This window comes from Parus major, chromosome 6, assembly GCF_001522545.3.
Source record: "Parus major isolate Abel chromosome 6, Parus_major1.1, whole genome shotgun sequence".
NCBI lineage: Eukaryota > Metazoa > Chordata > Aves > Passeriformes > Paridae > Parus > Parus major.
Genome location: NC_031775.1, coordinates 34,217,422 through 34,232,289, shown reverse-complemented (window position 1 = coordinate 34,232,289; position 14,868 = coordinate 34,217,422). Strand labels below are relative to the sequence as shown.

The following is a 14,868-nucleotide window of genomic DNA, read 5'->3' as shown; positions in this document are numbered from 1 at the left end:
CCTTTCCGAGGCGCAGCCCGCGGGGCTCGGGAGCGCCGCTCCGGCGGGGCTGTGACAGCGGCGCCCTCTGGTGGCCGCCTGCCGTGGCTGCAGGCGGGGCAGGACGGGCCGGTGGCAGAGGCGCTGAAAACTCCTGCAAGCTGCAGCTATTATTTTCTTAATAAGTTGCTATTAACTAATGGTGTTAACGGATAATATAAATTTATTCGTGTATTAATTTTAACTGATTAACTCTGGAACTGAAATCTACATTGTTTTCTTCTACATGTAGTGGAGTAGGATTCATATTGATTTCTCCAAAGCCCTGGGCATACTTTATCAGACAAATCCCAAAAGAAAGTATCAAAAATTGTCTGGTTTTCCTGATTTCTGTTTTTAATTTCTTGGTGTATAAGTTCGACTTTGGCCTAATATTCTTTTTGATGTACAATAATGAAAAATAGGGAGAAAATTAGCAATCTATGTTGTTTCCTTGCTAAAGATAGGTAATAGTTTTTTAAAATCTGATTTCACAGCTATTTTCATTAGAGGTGTGAAAAAAGATATTTTAGTCTACCTTTTCACAAAATATTCACTTTTTGAATCATTTTCTAATTTTAAAAGAAAACTCAATGGAAGGATTTGTAATTTCCAAAGCAAGGGACATGTACACAGTAGCACCTTGAATACATCATTAATAGGAGTTGATATGATCTTAGCCAGTAAGACTTAGTACTTTTTGAAGTATTTGCCTTTATGCAGGCTTGGTAACAGTGTGAGACAAGAAATGTTAAGCACTACAGCCTGTATACAAGGGAAGAGCATAATGGAAAATTTGTCTGGAAGAAAACATCTGCGTGTAGCAGCATCAAAAACCTTTGTTCAGAGTGCCAGGTATGTTTTATGTTGAGACAAAACTAATATAAAACAGATCTAAAACTTAATTACAGTTTTGGGGATAATACTTTCTCCCAAGACTGATGAAAGTCAACATAGTTGTGAGTTGAAATGTTTGACAAAGGATTTGATAGATTTTTTTTGTGCTTTAGTAAATTTATCAACTGCTTTCCACATAGCTGACCTTGTAGTGTCATAGAATCATCCCATCCTCAGAAGGGATCTAGTTCAGACTCCTGCTCAAAGCAGAGCCAGCCCAGGGCTTTATCCAGTCTGGCTGTGTAAACCTCAAGGAATTGAGACACACAGCCTCTGTGAGTAACCTGCTCCACTGTGGGCTGTACTCATGCGGGACATTCCTCAACCTTTCTCATTTTAATTTATGCCTGTTCTTGCTTGTCCTGCCATTCACTAGGAAGAGCCTGACTGTTGCTTCTCAATGACTTCATTAGGTTATTGAGAAACTTCTCCTTGTTAGGTGTCCCAAAGCCACCTCTCCAATTAGCCCTCTTCTCAAGGCAAGGACAGCCCAGTCCCTGGATGATCTCAGCGGCCCTTCACTGAGCTCCTTGTGGTTTCTCTGTGTCTGGCATGTATTGGGTGGCCTAGAACTGGATGCAGCAGTATAAATGTGATCTAAAGAGTGCTGTCTAAAGGATGATCAGACTGACAGTTTCAAAAAACTGCTTTTTTTAAAACAGTACTTTACAGTTTTTAAAACTGTTCAATTTGTGATTACATTATACCAATCTAAAATTTTTCACTAAAATGCCAAGCTGCTTATCATGCAGATGAATACTGTGTTGTGTCACAATCTGGAGGACAATTAACTTTTATTAATTCAAAGTATCATTTGCATGAAATATGCTCAAAGCAATTTGAATGCAGCTAGAGGCATTTGGGGCATATTCTTGTGTTACAGTGGTACTGTACTAAGCAAAATCCACAGTATGGTAATAATGATTGTGTTTTATTTTTTTAATGTTTTTTAGAATGAGAAATTAACATAATAGGAAGCCAAAAGAAGTATATTATTCCAATGAGAACATCTTGAGGAAGTTTCTGTTATTTTTTTAATGAATTCTCTTGAGCTAAGATTATGCAGAAATACAGTAAAGTCATTAATATGCTACTTATTTATTCCTAGTTCTGCTGAGTGTGTGAATTTGTTTGGTATATAAAAATGGAAAATGGCTTCTTTATGGCGCTCCTATGCTAAGTCCTCAGATCAGCTAAATGCAAATGTTCCTAGAAGTACAATTCTTTAGTATAGCTGAAGTGTGGTTGGTTTTCCATATTAAGTTCTACTTCTCTTTCTTCAGGTATGCAGGTGAAGCTGGAAATTATTCCCTTGTAATGTTTGCAGCTAGGCACTTTTGGAATGCATGCTTACCTTTGCTAGGCTCACCACATGACAGAGAACAGTTTAAAGAACCTACTGAAATAGTTCTTAAGAATATAGTTAAAGCAGAATCTAAAAACAAACAGGTAAGAGTTTCTAATAGGTATTGCTTGTTTTTAGTGATTGGTGCTGATGGTAAAGAAACTTCAAGATACCTTTCCTAAGAGGCAAAAGTGACTTATTTGTCATAAACACATTTCTGGTTTCTTACCTGCAGTCACATACTCTTATATTCCTTTTGGTGCTTCTTTTGGTTTTGAGCAATTGTCAGACTTATAACAGTTTTCTTTGAAATGATTTCCTGTCTGACTTTCACTGTTGTGTTTCCCTTCATGAAGCTTACAAAAAAGAATTTTTAGCAAATCCAGAAAAAAAGACACTTCTGGCAATTATGATAATAGATTGGAAAATATGACAACAGATCCTAAAACACTAACTCAAAAAAATGTTATTAAGTTAAGGTTTCTCCCACCTGCAGACTCAAATTTCTTCTACCTGCAGAAGGAAAGTTTTACTTTGCCTATCTTCAGGTTTTTAACAAACTGTTTAGGACTTTGGCAGTAGGAGGGATTTAAAATTTAGACTCTGCTGGGAGTTTGTGATAAAATTAAATACTTGTGGATTATAAGCAGCATGTATAATGAAAAAGAAGTCATCCCCTTGAAGCAGTATCCAGGTGATGTGTGTCATATAAGACATCTCACCAGGTGGAATGTCTTCTGCACACTGAAACTTCCTTTCATAGTTACAACTTTTCTTACTTCAAAACTCCATGGAACTTATCCATTTCTCTTTCTAGATTTGATTTACATGTCAATGAAGCTGCTGTGGGTTTTTCTGTACATTCCATGGGAACAATTTCAATGAGCACTTGAGGGGATTGTTGATGACTCTTGCATCCAAGCTTATTGGTACAAATACGAGTCTGCATCTCAGATCATCAAATGGGATAGTAAAGAATAGAAATCTTTATTTTGATTTCTTGTCAAGCCATGTGCAAATCACAAATAATCAGAGACTGCTCTGCTTATTTTGAGTGTATAGGAACTGATGAGTACAATATGTACTTGGAAGCACAGTGATAATTGTAAGTTTATTGGAACATTGACAGTGTTTAGGTACATAACAGTAATTGCCCATGGACACAGTCATGAAGTTTGTTATTAGTAGAGGTATATTTAAAACCAATAAAAAGGAACACTTCATGATGTGTATATAGTTAACTCTCCACCACAGCATAATTTCAGAGTGAATCCTTAATAAGTGGCATTAAAAAGCAATTATATGTAGATAATGCAAATTTAAAGTTATAGGTAGCATAGGTATTTTTATGTCTGCAAATGTTATTAATTCTTATGAATTAGGAGTAACTTCTGGTAGTAGTTAGGAAAAAAGTTCCCATTAACAGAGTGCTCTATATTTGATTATTTCTGGAGTTACTGAGTTTTAAAAATAGATACACACTGTAGTAACCATTGTAAGAGGCAGGAACTGGTATCCAGTGATCCTTGACCAGGATAATTAGTCAACTTTTAAATGCAGTTACATCTGGAGAAGGATCTACTGGCAGACGTCCAGATTTTCATCTACCACTACTCCCAAATCCTTCACCACAGGATTGCTCTCGTTTTGTCCCCCAGGCTGCACTGATACTGGGGTTTGCCCTGACACAGGTGGAGGACTTTGCTCTTGATCTTGTTGAACTTCTCAAGGTTGCCTTGGGCCCACTGGTTGAGCCTGTCAAGATCCCACTAGGTGACATTCCTTCCCTCTTGTCAACCACACCACTCACCTTGGTGTCATCAGCAGCATTGCTGGGAGTGCACTCAATCCCCTTGACTATGTCAGCAATGAAAATACTGAAAAATATTGGTATTGGTATCTCTTGAGGTATATCCCTTGTTACTGGTTTCCACTGGATATTGAGCCATTTGGACACTGAGCCAGTATCTGTAACTCTTATCCATCTAACAGTCCATCCATCAAACTTCTGTCTGTTCAACTCAGTAGCACCAAGGTTATGGGCCACCATATCAAAGGCCTTACAGAAATGTGAATGAATGACATCCATAGTTCTTGTCCATTGGTACAGCCACTCCATTGTAGAAGGATGTAGAAGTAAATGCTGATTAGACCAAATCTGATAAATCTTTAATGATGCTAATGTGATACTTACCCAAAAGTTGTGGCTATAGCTTAGTTAACTTCTTAGCATCACCCTACATGTATTTAATGGTTAGTGTGTCATATACCTGTTTGATCTGTTTGAGAAACAAGGTGGTGAATTTCTCTTTGAAGATGCATTGAATTGTGCTGTGGAGGAGAGGGAAACAGCAAGTCTCTGACCTTCGGGTGAAAATTGTGATAGTCAAATTTTCACAGGTAAAGAGTGGAACCTGCTTTAGGCAGGGGCATAGGCAGAGAGCTCTGAAGGATCTCTGCCAACCTCGGCTACTCTGTGACTCCCTGAGAGTACTTCATGGTTTCATGTTACTTCATGAGTATAAGTGATTGAATGTTGCTAAGTCTGGTTATTTTTGAATTTGGTTTGTATTATAGGACTCACTCTGGAGAAATGCCTGTGGCTTTCATCTGGTCAGGAAGCAATTCTGATATATATACTTAGAGATACATGTTAACTGAAAGATAAAGATGTTTTGGTTTTTGTGGTTTTTTATTGTTGGTTTTTTGTTTGTTTTGGTTTTTTTAAGGAAAAGAAAGATACATGTCCTTTGCATCAGTGGATTACAAAGGATTTTCAAAATATTGGGTTATCAGTTGGATGCTTTCTCCCAGGCATGTTCTTCCTTCTGTTGATCTGGTAATGAAAGAAACCCCAGTATTTTGTAATCATTATCCTAGTTCTGTAGAATATTAATATATCATTTGAATATACTTGAAAGGTGCTGAGGAAGATCTGACATTAAGAACCTCCTTATATGGTCTATTATTCCACATCTATGCTGATAAAGCTGACTGGGAAACAGCACTAAAAATCCTGGATGAAGCTATTCAAGTTTTGCCTCAGACAAGACACAAACTGTAAGTTGGTTGGCTTTTTTAATTAAAATAAGCATTTTGGTTCCTGAGAAGTAATTAAACTTGTGAGTATTTTTTTATTTTGCATTGGCAAAGTATTATGATTACTTTTGAGCAGCTCGTCCTTACAACACAAAACACTCTTGTGTCTTTTCTGTGAAAAAGACACACATAGGGAGTTCTTCCTATCATTAATCTGCTAACAATAATTGTAAAATTAATTTTTAAAAAACTTGTGTACAAGTAGTATCTTACTTCCCAAGCAAATAGATGCATGAAATATGGCTATATAGCAGAAACTTTAGTTTTCCTAACTGCAAATCCATCTTCATTAAATGGAAACTCTCTAGGGTACTGTTTATGTAATCTTATCTGAGTTGGTTTCGTGCCCTTATATACCAGTTTATAAGCTTTTCATCTTTGTACTATAGTGATATGAACTAGTATATGTGTTTTACTGAGAAAGTTACTTTGCAGGTACAGATGCAAGTAATTTGTAATTTGTTTGGTCTTTTTTCTAGCCTGATTTTCAAACTTATGGCTACAGTGAGGGCAGGATCAGGATGCAATTTCATGATGGCCATTCAGAAACTCAGTCATGAAAGTGAAGATTATTTGTCACATATGTGGCGACACCTGGTAACAGTCTCCAGAAGTATTGTTGGACAATTAAGCTGTTTTCAAAATGCCATCATTGCTTTACAGGTTTGTCAGCTCTTACTGTTTGTTGATAGAACGATTCTCAAGTGATTCATAGGACTGCAAGTTCCTGAATGGGTAGGGAGGCCATATACTTATACCTTTTATAACTTTGAGATTACTCTTCAGCAGGAATACTCTCTATGGTTGAATTTTTATATCCAGCAAAATTTTAGTCGAGTCCTGCCAAACAAAAATGTCAAAGAGTAGCAAGTGTTTTTAATAAAATGAAGATTTAACTGGTGGTGGAATTTTCTGTTACGTTCTGTTCAACAAAATTCTGATTGTGTGATGCAAATAAAACTGCTTGATGTGAAATTATTATTTTTTGCTTTTGTTAAGACTACATGAAACTTTAGAATATCATTCTGATGGTTTACATAAACAAATGCAAATTAGCTCCTCCTTTATTACTGTTATAGAAACAAGAAGATGAATGGCAGAGAGTTGATTACCTGATGGAATTTGCTGAATGCTTATATTGTAATCAGTTTCCCCTCAATGATGCTATTAAACCTCTGGAATGGGCAGTAGATCTCCTACTTCGTATGAAATTCCCTATGCAATCCTCACAAGAGGAAGGTATGTAATGGATGTTTCTCCTTCAGAGGAATTTCTCAGGAGGAAACACAAGGGAAATTTAAAATGTACAGCTTAGTTGTCAGAAAGAATGGCACAAGCTTGCCTGTATTTTCTCGTGTGTTTACTGTAATTTATTCAATACAGCTCAGTTTATCTGTGAATTCTGTTTTATGCTGTGCAAACTTACCCACAGTCTTTTGGTACAGTAAGATACACTCTGACATAAGAATTCCTGATTTGTGAGATGCTGCCAGAAAGAAGTTCTGGACAGTTTGTTTCAAGTGAATTCTCATGGAGGGACAGATGAAACCGAAGGAAATAATTTCTGTGCCAAGATTTGGGTACCTAAGTCCATTACCCTTTCCTTGGCTTAATCTTAGCATTAATTTTTCAAAAATGGCTTTCAAAGGGATGTATGCCTTCAACTACCTCTGTAACTGTAAAAATTCTTTGCTCCTTTTGCACAAATACCACTTGACCTGGTATGACCTCAGTGATCTGTTCTGATAGGATACCCAGTATCCATTTGGGAAAAAAAGTATCTGATTTCTGGAACCGTACTGTCCTGTGTGGCATTAATGGACATCTGCTTTGGTCTCTCTTCTTTTTTGTGTGGATAGATTACATGGATCAGACAAGTACTTCTTGTTTCATTAAGAAAGATAGACATGCAGTGTCTCTACTATCACACAGTTGATTAGTAGCAATATTCTGTTCATACTCTTCTATTAATGGTTTTGTTGGGTTTTTTTACAGTCCTATGGCATTTAAGTTTTGTATTAGTTCTGTAACGATCCTCCACCCAGTTTCACGTGTTTGTTTTTGAGTACTATCCTTACACCACTTAAGTTTCAAGAAAATTTTTGCAAAGCTCTTAATGGAAACCCAAATAATATAATATGGGATATTAGGTTCAGATATAAAACTTCCCAGGTTGGAAGGAATGTCAGAAGATCATCTAGTCCAGCCTTTTGTGGATGTTGTTTCTCTATCAGGTTTACATAATTTATTATACAGAACTGTTACATTGTTGATTAAAAATATGGTGCAAGTAGCATTGCATCATTTGAACATCTTTAGTAGACAGATTTCCATTTTTCTTTTTTCCCCCTTAATATTGAATTTTCAGAAATTTTAACTTTTAAGTACATTTTTACAGGAAACAATGCTATACCAAAATTGTTGCCTACAGAAGATGCAAAGATGGACAGTGGAGCAAGTGGTGCCATGGCCCAAATTAATTTGGAAGATTTGAGTAATATTAAACAACTGGAAGCTTTGTTTAGAGCACAGACATTAACGGCTTTATTTTTTGGTCACAGTTCTTCTTTTCATCAGCAGCACTGTTTGATGGCATATGCCTGTATTGTCCGTATCTGGCAGGTGAGATCGTATGGTGAGATCTGTTGTGTTGTGTTACTATAATGTGGCCAGTATATTTTACATTTCCTTCTGTAATTATGGTAGCAGCTATTCATTTTGTGTTTAACTTTGTCATTATGGTTTCCTGTTTTATGGTGCAGTTAGTGTATTTTCTCAGATTTAAGAATTAAAGAAGAAGATTGTTTCTCTCAGGAAAATGGAGAAGGGACACTAAGGATAAAAGCAGTGGGCCTTTGTTTCTCTGGAGTCCATTCATATGTTTTGTGCAATAGGTTCTCAAATGTTCTATTTCTAATTTGTTAAGGAATCTCAGTAGTGGCAGAACACATACTGAAGACATTTCTGGCAGTTCTGAAGTATGGTGATTTCAGGTGGACCTTCTGAAATTGAATCAAAAGGGCTGTCCTGTGACTGAAAGGAACTGGGGGAGGCTGGCAGTGTTCACTGATCGATTTCTCTAATTACTTTTTCATAAGCCATTTTAAATCAATCAAATCAAATTTCTCATAGATATGCCCAACTGAAATGGCTATTCAGAATCACAGCAATGATCATAGGAAAACAATCATATGTTAAGTAAAGTAAATATTTGAAGGGAATAAATATGTACTTGATAATAGTAGTTCAGCAAACATTACAGGAACAGTCTCACTTGGGACCTATTGACTAGATTGGTAAGCTATAGTGTGTGTATTACTTTATTCCAATTAGAAGTAAAAGCCTGCAATTTGTTACCACTTAATTGTGGTAATTATGAGCAAGAATTCATTGTGAAATCAGTTTAACATGTGATGTGAGGCAGGAATTAGCAAAATTAAAATTGAATATTGATATTTTCAGATTTACACAAGCATAACTTTTAATATCCAACACTTTACTATGTGTCTTACTAGGGAGAAAACTACCTGAAGAGAGTACTACTGTTTGAATAAGCTATTTAAACAAAAAATTAAAGGGTTGATGCTACTATCAGTGCCAGTTGTAGGATAATGATAGTAATTCTAAGCATCATACTTACAGCTGAACAGTATTGTGAGAAAAGGAATTACCATGTGGCATTAAAGGAGTTAAAATACTATAGGACATTTTGTTTGGCTGACAGAGCAAAGCAGCCTTGACTGCAGACATTCACTTACTTCAAAGCAGGCTCTTTAGTGTTAAGACTCCATAAATAACTCAGTAGAAGATCTTAAAACATTCTCTGAAAAAATCTGCTGCCTCTGACTTTTTACAATATGGGTTACCTTTAATTTGAAATTTAAATTTGTTGGGAGTATCCAGCATTATTTTTTGATTCATATTTTGTATTCTACTCTTGATTCCTCCAGCAAAACGTATTAGTCTTCTCAAATTAATGTGGCTTTTGTTTTTGGTTTTTTGTTGTTGTTGCTTGGTTGGTTTTTGTCTGTTTGTTTTGGCCTTGTTTGTTGTTGTTTGGGTTGGTTTTTTTTAATTTTAGGCACGATCAGAATCTGTGCTTTTGCTTGTACAGAGATTTTACATAATATTCAGTAGTAGCACTGTAAAAGACTAACCCAGAGAAAGGACAGAGTGACTCTGCTGTCTTGCAGATTACTTCCCAAGAAAATTAATCCCTTGTAGAAAATGAAGCTTGTTAGACTTGTGGTTTGAAAAAAAAAGAATTGCATTTGCAACCATATAAGTAAAAAAAAAAGCTAGCAGTAGTATTTATCACAGGGATGATCTTGCCTTTTGACAGTTCTGCTGTCTTAATTGCATTGCCATGATCGTCCTAAATGCTTGTACAAAAAATGCAAGCATCCAGAATTCTCTGAAATGGTTACTTTTCTGAAGAAAACTATTATGTAAGCAGAATATGGTATGTGAGAATTGTTAACAGCTGTAGATAGTGACTTGCAGTGGATAATAATTATTTCTTGCTGAGATTATTGTTATTATTATTAATATTGCAAATTGAAAATAATTAACTGTAATTATTTGATTGTTTAGGTATCATTGTCAGCATCAGGGATTATTACAAAAGCATTCTCCCAGACTTCACAACCTACAAGTCCTCAGAAAGTGCTGTCAAAAACTGCTAAAAAAGACAAGGACAAAAAGAAAGAGAAACAAGTAAGACCCACTTTTCTGTGGAATTAAAAAACAGCCCTCTCTTTCTAAGAGATGTTTCCCTGGGCTCATTTGGTAAATAGTTCAGATGCTTTTCTGTACTGACTCTCATAACCTGGGAAGAATTTCTCTGTGAATCTGTGGATCATACCTTCACTCTTGACCACACAGTCTTGACAGATGATGGATTTACAAATACTTTTTCTTTTGTTTGTTGCCTTGGTCGAGGTACTGCTGTTCTGTAAATCCCTCGGTCTGGAGATCCAAAAAAACCCCAGATCTTACAAAACTTCAAAGGATATTAAGCAAATGTGTCCATTTTTTCAGCTGAATATTTAATACCAATAGGATTGTTGATTTGATCTCGTAAGTGTTCTTGTTTTTATTACAGGTTGAAGTTTCTGTTGCAAAGGAGAAGCCTAAAGGGAAAGAATCATTTGATACCTTACCAGCAAATGTGGAAGAATGGGCCCAGTATGACTGTCCCAATGAAATCAGAGATACTTTTAAACAGAAAACAAATTGTTATGGTATTAACTGGGATAATTTCCCAAAACCTGTGAGTGTACTCCTCAAAATTCTACAGCATTTACTATTTAGGAGAAAATCAGTACCAGAAAATGATTGTATTGTAGTTTTTCTGTCTGTGTATTTTCAGACAGATGTCCCAAATACTTTTGTATTGTAGTGTTAATTAATACTTGAAGAGGTGTTAGCCTGTCCTCTGCATGCTGAAATGAAGTTAGACATTTACCAGCTTTCTATGTACCTTGCGGCTCTTTCTGATAGAAAGGTTTTTTTGTGTCTTTTTTGAGGTTTATTTTGGAACTGAAGATGTAATCATTAATTTAAAATTTATTTTCTACAAAACTGTGTTTATACTGACTGAATTAAAAAAAATCTCTTTTCAGACTTGCACTTTGTATTTTATGGACCTTTTATCTAAGGAACTACAGAAAATTTTTTGCCCCCACTTGACTCTTCCAATCTTTCAGCTAGCTGAAGTTATTGCTAGTGAAGTTCTGGAATGTAGAAGTCTGTCTGATCTCTATCACCTTCGGTTTGTATCCTTTATTTCTCTTAAATAAAAGAGAAACTGAGTAAAGTGTACATCCATTAATATTTTAATGGATATTAAGAATTTTGCGGCTCACTGTTTTTTTTGTATTGGCTTTTTATTTATTTTCCTTTTTATTTATTTTCCTTTTTATTTATTTTCCTTTCTTTTTTATATACATTTTAATAGAATTTTTTTGGAAAAGGTTTGTGGAATTAAAGGCACTAGGTTTTTTTGTTACTAAACATGGTCTCTCTCATGGAAAACATGAGATTATGAAGCCAGGCCACTTTCATGTGAAAAATTTTTGAAATGTTTTATTGTCATTTAACTGAAAAAAGTAAAGTCAAAAAAAGTTTCTATGAAAGTATCTATTAAATATTCAAAAGGCAGATTACCTACTTGTATCAAAAATATGTTCTCCACCTTAAGGGCACAAAGCAGTTGCCCTGGTAAGTGCATTTTTAGAGAGATTTGTCTTTGTTACCAAAATTATGTTATTTTTTATGGATGATAACCCCAAATGTTTTGATTGAAAAGTGTTTAATATGCATGCAATTGAAAATTCTTGCTCTTTTAGTTAAAGCATTCTATCATGCTTTTTTGGTAGGTATTAAATAATGTTTGCTTAATAAGTAGCAGTCATAAACAATAAATGTTTGCTTATTTTCTGGTAGTTCATGAAACACCACATAACAAATCCTGAAAATGCCCGAAATTGATCCCACTGATCAGAATAGATATTCATGTGTAAAAATATATGTGTTTGTCTGCCAACTGATTACTGAGTTTCTTTCTTACCATTCTAAAAGGGATTTTCTGGTAGGAAATTATTTACAGCCAAGATTTGCCAGACAATTTTTCTTTTCTTGATTCCTCAAGGCTTGTGTTTATTTCATGGTATTCTATATGTATCTGTGACCTGATGTCTACATATGATTAGATAGATGTGTATATTACTTTTTATTTTTAGAAAAGTAGGTTAGCACATACACATTGAGGGGCAGGAGGGTGGTGGTTGCATGCTACAGTGAGAACATATAAATATTTTCACACTTTTAGTATATAATTTTTGCCATTAAATTGGAGAGATACAGGTTTGATACAGGACAAGACTGGGGCTACTGGTGGATGTCCCATCCCTGGAAGTGTTCAAGGTCAGATTGGATGGAGTTTGGAGCAACCTGGTCTTGTGAGAGTTGCCCTTGCCCATACCTTTAGATATCTCTAGAAATTCTTTCCAGCCCAAACCATTCTTTGATTCTGTGACCTCTATCAATGGGTAATTTCCCCTGTTTTTATATACAATCTTTATTATTGCCAGTATTAATCAAGATACAAGAAGGTAGGATTGACAAATGTAGAATATGTGCTATGTATTTATAATGTGCTTATATGAAGCAACATATGAAGGATTCAGATTTTTCTTAAATGTTTCTTAAACATTTCTTCTTTTTATTTGTAGAATTGCCCTGATATGCTCAGATTTAAAACTGAGTCAGGCGTCTCTGTATCATGAGAAAGCTGCTGGAGAAGTGTACATCAGTGAATTAGAACAAGCAATGTATGAATTTTCACTGCTGAGGCGGTATTTATTTGGGCTGTTTTCCCTACCGTTAATAAATGTTGTTGGGCAAAAATAGTAAAAAGCACGATCTCAGAACACAGCTTTGGTATATTAGCTGTGTCCTAAAATTCTCTGTATGTTTGGTTAGTGTCTGTCTACAAGGTAATGTATGGTAAAGATTCCTAACACACTAATACTTCGTTATGAAATGCCATTTAAAATATACTTGAGCTTACTTTTTCTTTCTTGTAACTTAGGTGTAGGCAAGAGGTTGCACTGAAAAAAGAAAAAACTGTATATGTGAAGACAGAAGGAAGAAAAATACCTTTTGAAAATGCTCATCTTCATGGTAGTAGGAATGAGACTATCTTTACGTCAAGTGAAAAGGTTTTTATTACTGCTTCAGTTTCTATACTAAATTACTCTTCACTTTTTTTAAATACACTTGCTAGTTTGTTTTTAGATAATATTTGAGAAATACATGAACACAAAAATTATCATAAATGCATGCTACCTAAATTCTACTAGCAATCATCTGAAGCTGAGCTGGGTTTGCCTGGCATATTATTTATATTCAGGAAGAACAAGATTGGAGTCTTTATTCATGCAAAGTAAAACTACTTTCCTACAAATGGACTTGGGAACTAACACAAATTAAAAAGACTGAGAAGCAAAAAAGATACTGTATTCACTCTTGGTCTTTTTTCTCTTCTTTCTCCATTACATTTGCTTGTAATGTTTTGCTTCCTCTTATATATTGTTTAAAGGGCATGAGAATATTTCAGTTCTGTCTTTACTGTCTCTTCTTTAGGAAGATAATTGCCTTTGATGCTTGCCTCCACTTCGCTCTTTATGGCAATGCTGTCTGGATTCTCATCACACCATTTTTCACTTTGTATATTTTTTACATATTTTTGCATATAATACCTTGTTTTTCTAATTACTAATCCCTCTAAAGTTACCTCTTTTAGCTCTTGTAAATAGTATGCCTTTTTGAGTTTTACTTATTACCAAAAATCAACTTTATGACAGCAGCACAGCAGCATTTCTGAAGTAGATAATCTGTCATACAGTTAATATAAATTGTATATACTTACTAGTTCAATGCCTTTTGAGGATTATAAAGTCCAAATCTCATAAACTTCTTGTTGTTCTTGTCATATAATGTTAAATTTTGAAGTTAGAAAATACAGCTGAGGTGTGGGGGGATATCATAGTTAATAACAACTTGTCTAGTTTGTTTTGAAATTTATGAAGGTGTAATACTTCTTTAATTTTTTCAGGGTTTTGAAGTAAATGCAGTAACAGGAAAAGGACTGAATGCACTTTCTTTCCCCCGCTTGTGGATTGAAAAAGCTGAAGTATTAATTCAGCTGGGCTTGTATCAACCAGCAAGGCTTCTGCTTTCAGAGGCCCATGCTGCAACTCAGGTACAATACAAATTAAATAGAAAAAGAAACACTAATAATGTGTGTAGAGAAAATGTTCATTTTGATGCAGTTATTCTTCAGAATAATAATAATCAAACTAAGCTGAGCCTTCTCCCACCACCCCAAACCAATTTCTTATTAAGTTTCAACATATATAATATGTACATTTAAATATATGGCTTTTCAGTCCAACTTTATGGGAGCTGTCGGAAGGTTAAATAAATTTCTGAAGTGTCAACATCTCTGTCTGCTTTGCAGTGGATTTGGAAGATATAGGTATATTTCAACCTTGTTTGTTTAAATGGGTGGGAAATGTTCAAAGTTTGTTCAGAAAAGAAAGAGAGAGAGAATTATTATCCTCTCAATAATTTGATCATTTGAAAGTGTGGTTATTTCATTTTGAGCTTCATTATAGATTTCCTGCAATGTTTTGATAAAACTGAAATTATGTCCTAGAATTCCAGCAGATTGGAAATAAGTGTCCATATGTTCCACCAAACAGATCAGCATCATCTAATTATTATGAAGGATTATACATTATAGATATTTTCCCTATATCTAACATTTTTCACTATAGCACTGTGCTTCATTATAAAAGTTACCAGAATATAATTATTGCAGTAAAACCTTTAAAAAATGTAATTGATATCTTGTTATTTTGTAATAATTTTTTTCATGTAAGGAAAACTGCCTATGTAAATTTAGTATAATCAAGAATACTTTGAATAGTAATACCTGAGTG

General features: G+C 34.9%; 1 protein-coding gene across 9 annotated transcripts in view; it reads left to right on the top strand.

Moving 5' to 3' along the window:
* The window catches only part of CFAP46 (cilia and flagella associated protein 46), a 72,050-nt gene that overhangs the window by 31,283 nt on the left and 25,899 nt on the right, over nt 1-14,868 (top strand). For 8 of the 9 annotated variants that reach the window (XM_015633282.3, XM_015633283.3, XM_015633279.3 and 5 more), the window contains 13 exons: nt 742-873; nt 2,199-2,364; nt 4,990-5,074; nt 5,182-5,320; nt 5,839-6,022; nt 6,439-6,598; nt 7,758-7,981; nt 9,953-10,075; nt 10,464-10,631; nt 10,984-11,132; nt 12,595-12,693; nt 12,954-13,083; nt 13,980-14,126. In XM_015633282.3, the coding sequence (XP_015488768.1) occupies nt 742-873; nt 2,199-2,364; nt 4,990-5,074; nt 5,182-5,320; nt 5,839-6,022; nt 6,439-6,598; nt 7,758-7,981; nt 9,953-10,075; nt 10,464-10,631; nt 10,984-11,132; nt 12,595-12,693; nt 12,954-13,083; nt 13,980-14,126 (1,906 nt within the window). The remainder of the gene's footprint in view (nt 1-741; nt 874-2,198; nt 2,365-4,989; nt 5,075-5,181; nt 5,321-5,838; nt 6,023-6,438; nt 6,599-7,757; nt 7,982-9,952; nt 10,076-10,463; nt 10,632-10,983; nt 11,133-12,594; nt 12,694-12,953; nt 13,084-13,979; nt 14,127-14,868) is intronic. The other variant, XM_015633281.3, reaches the window with a different exon arrangement.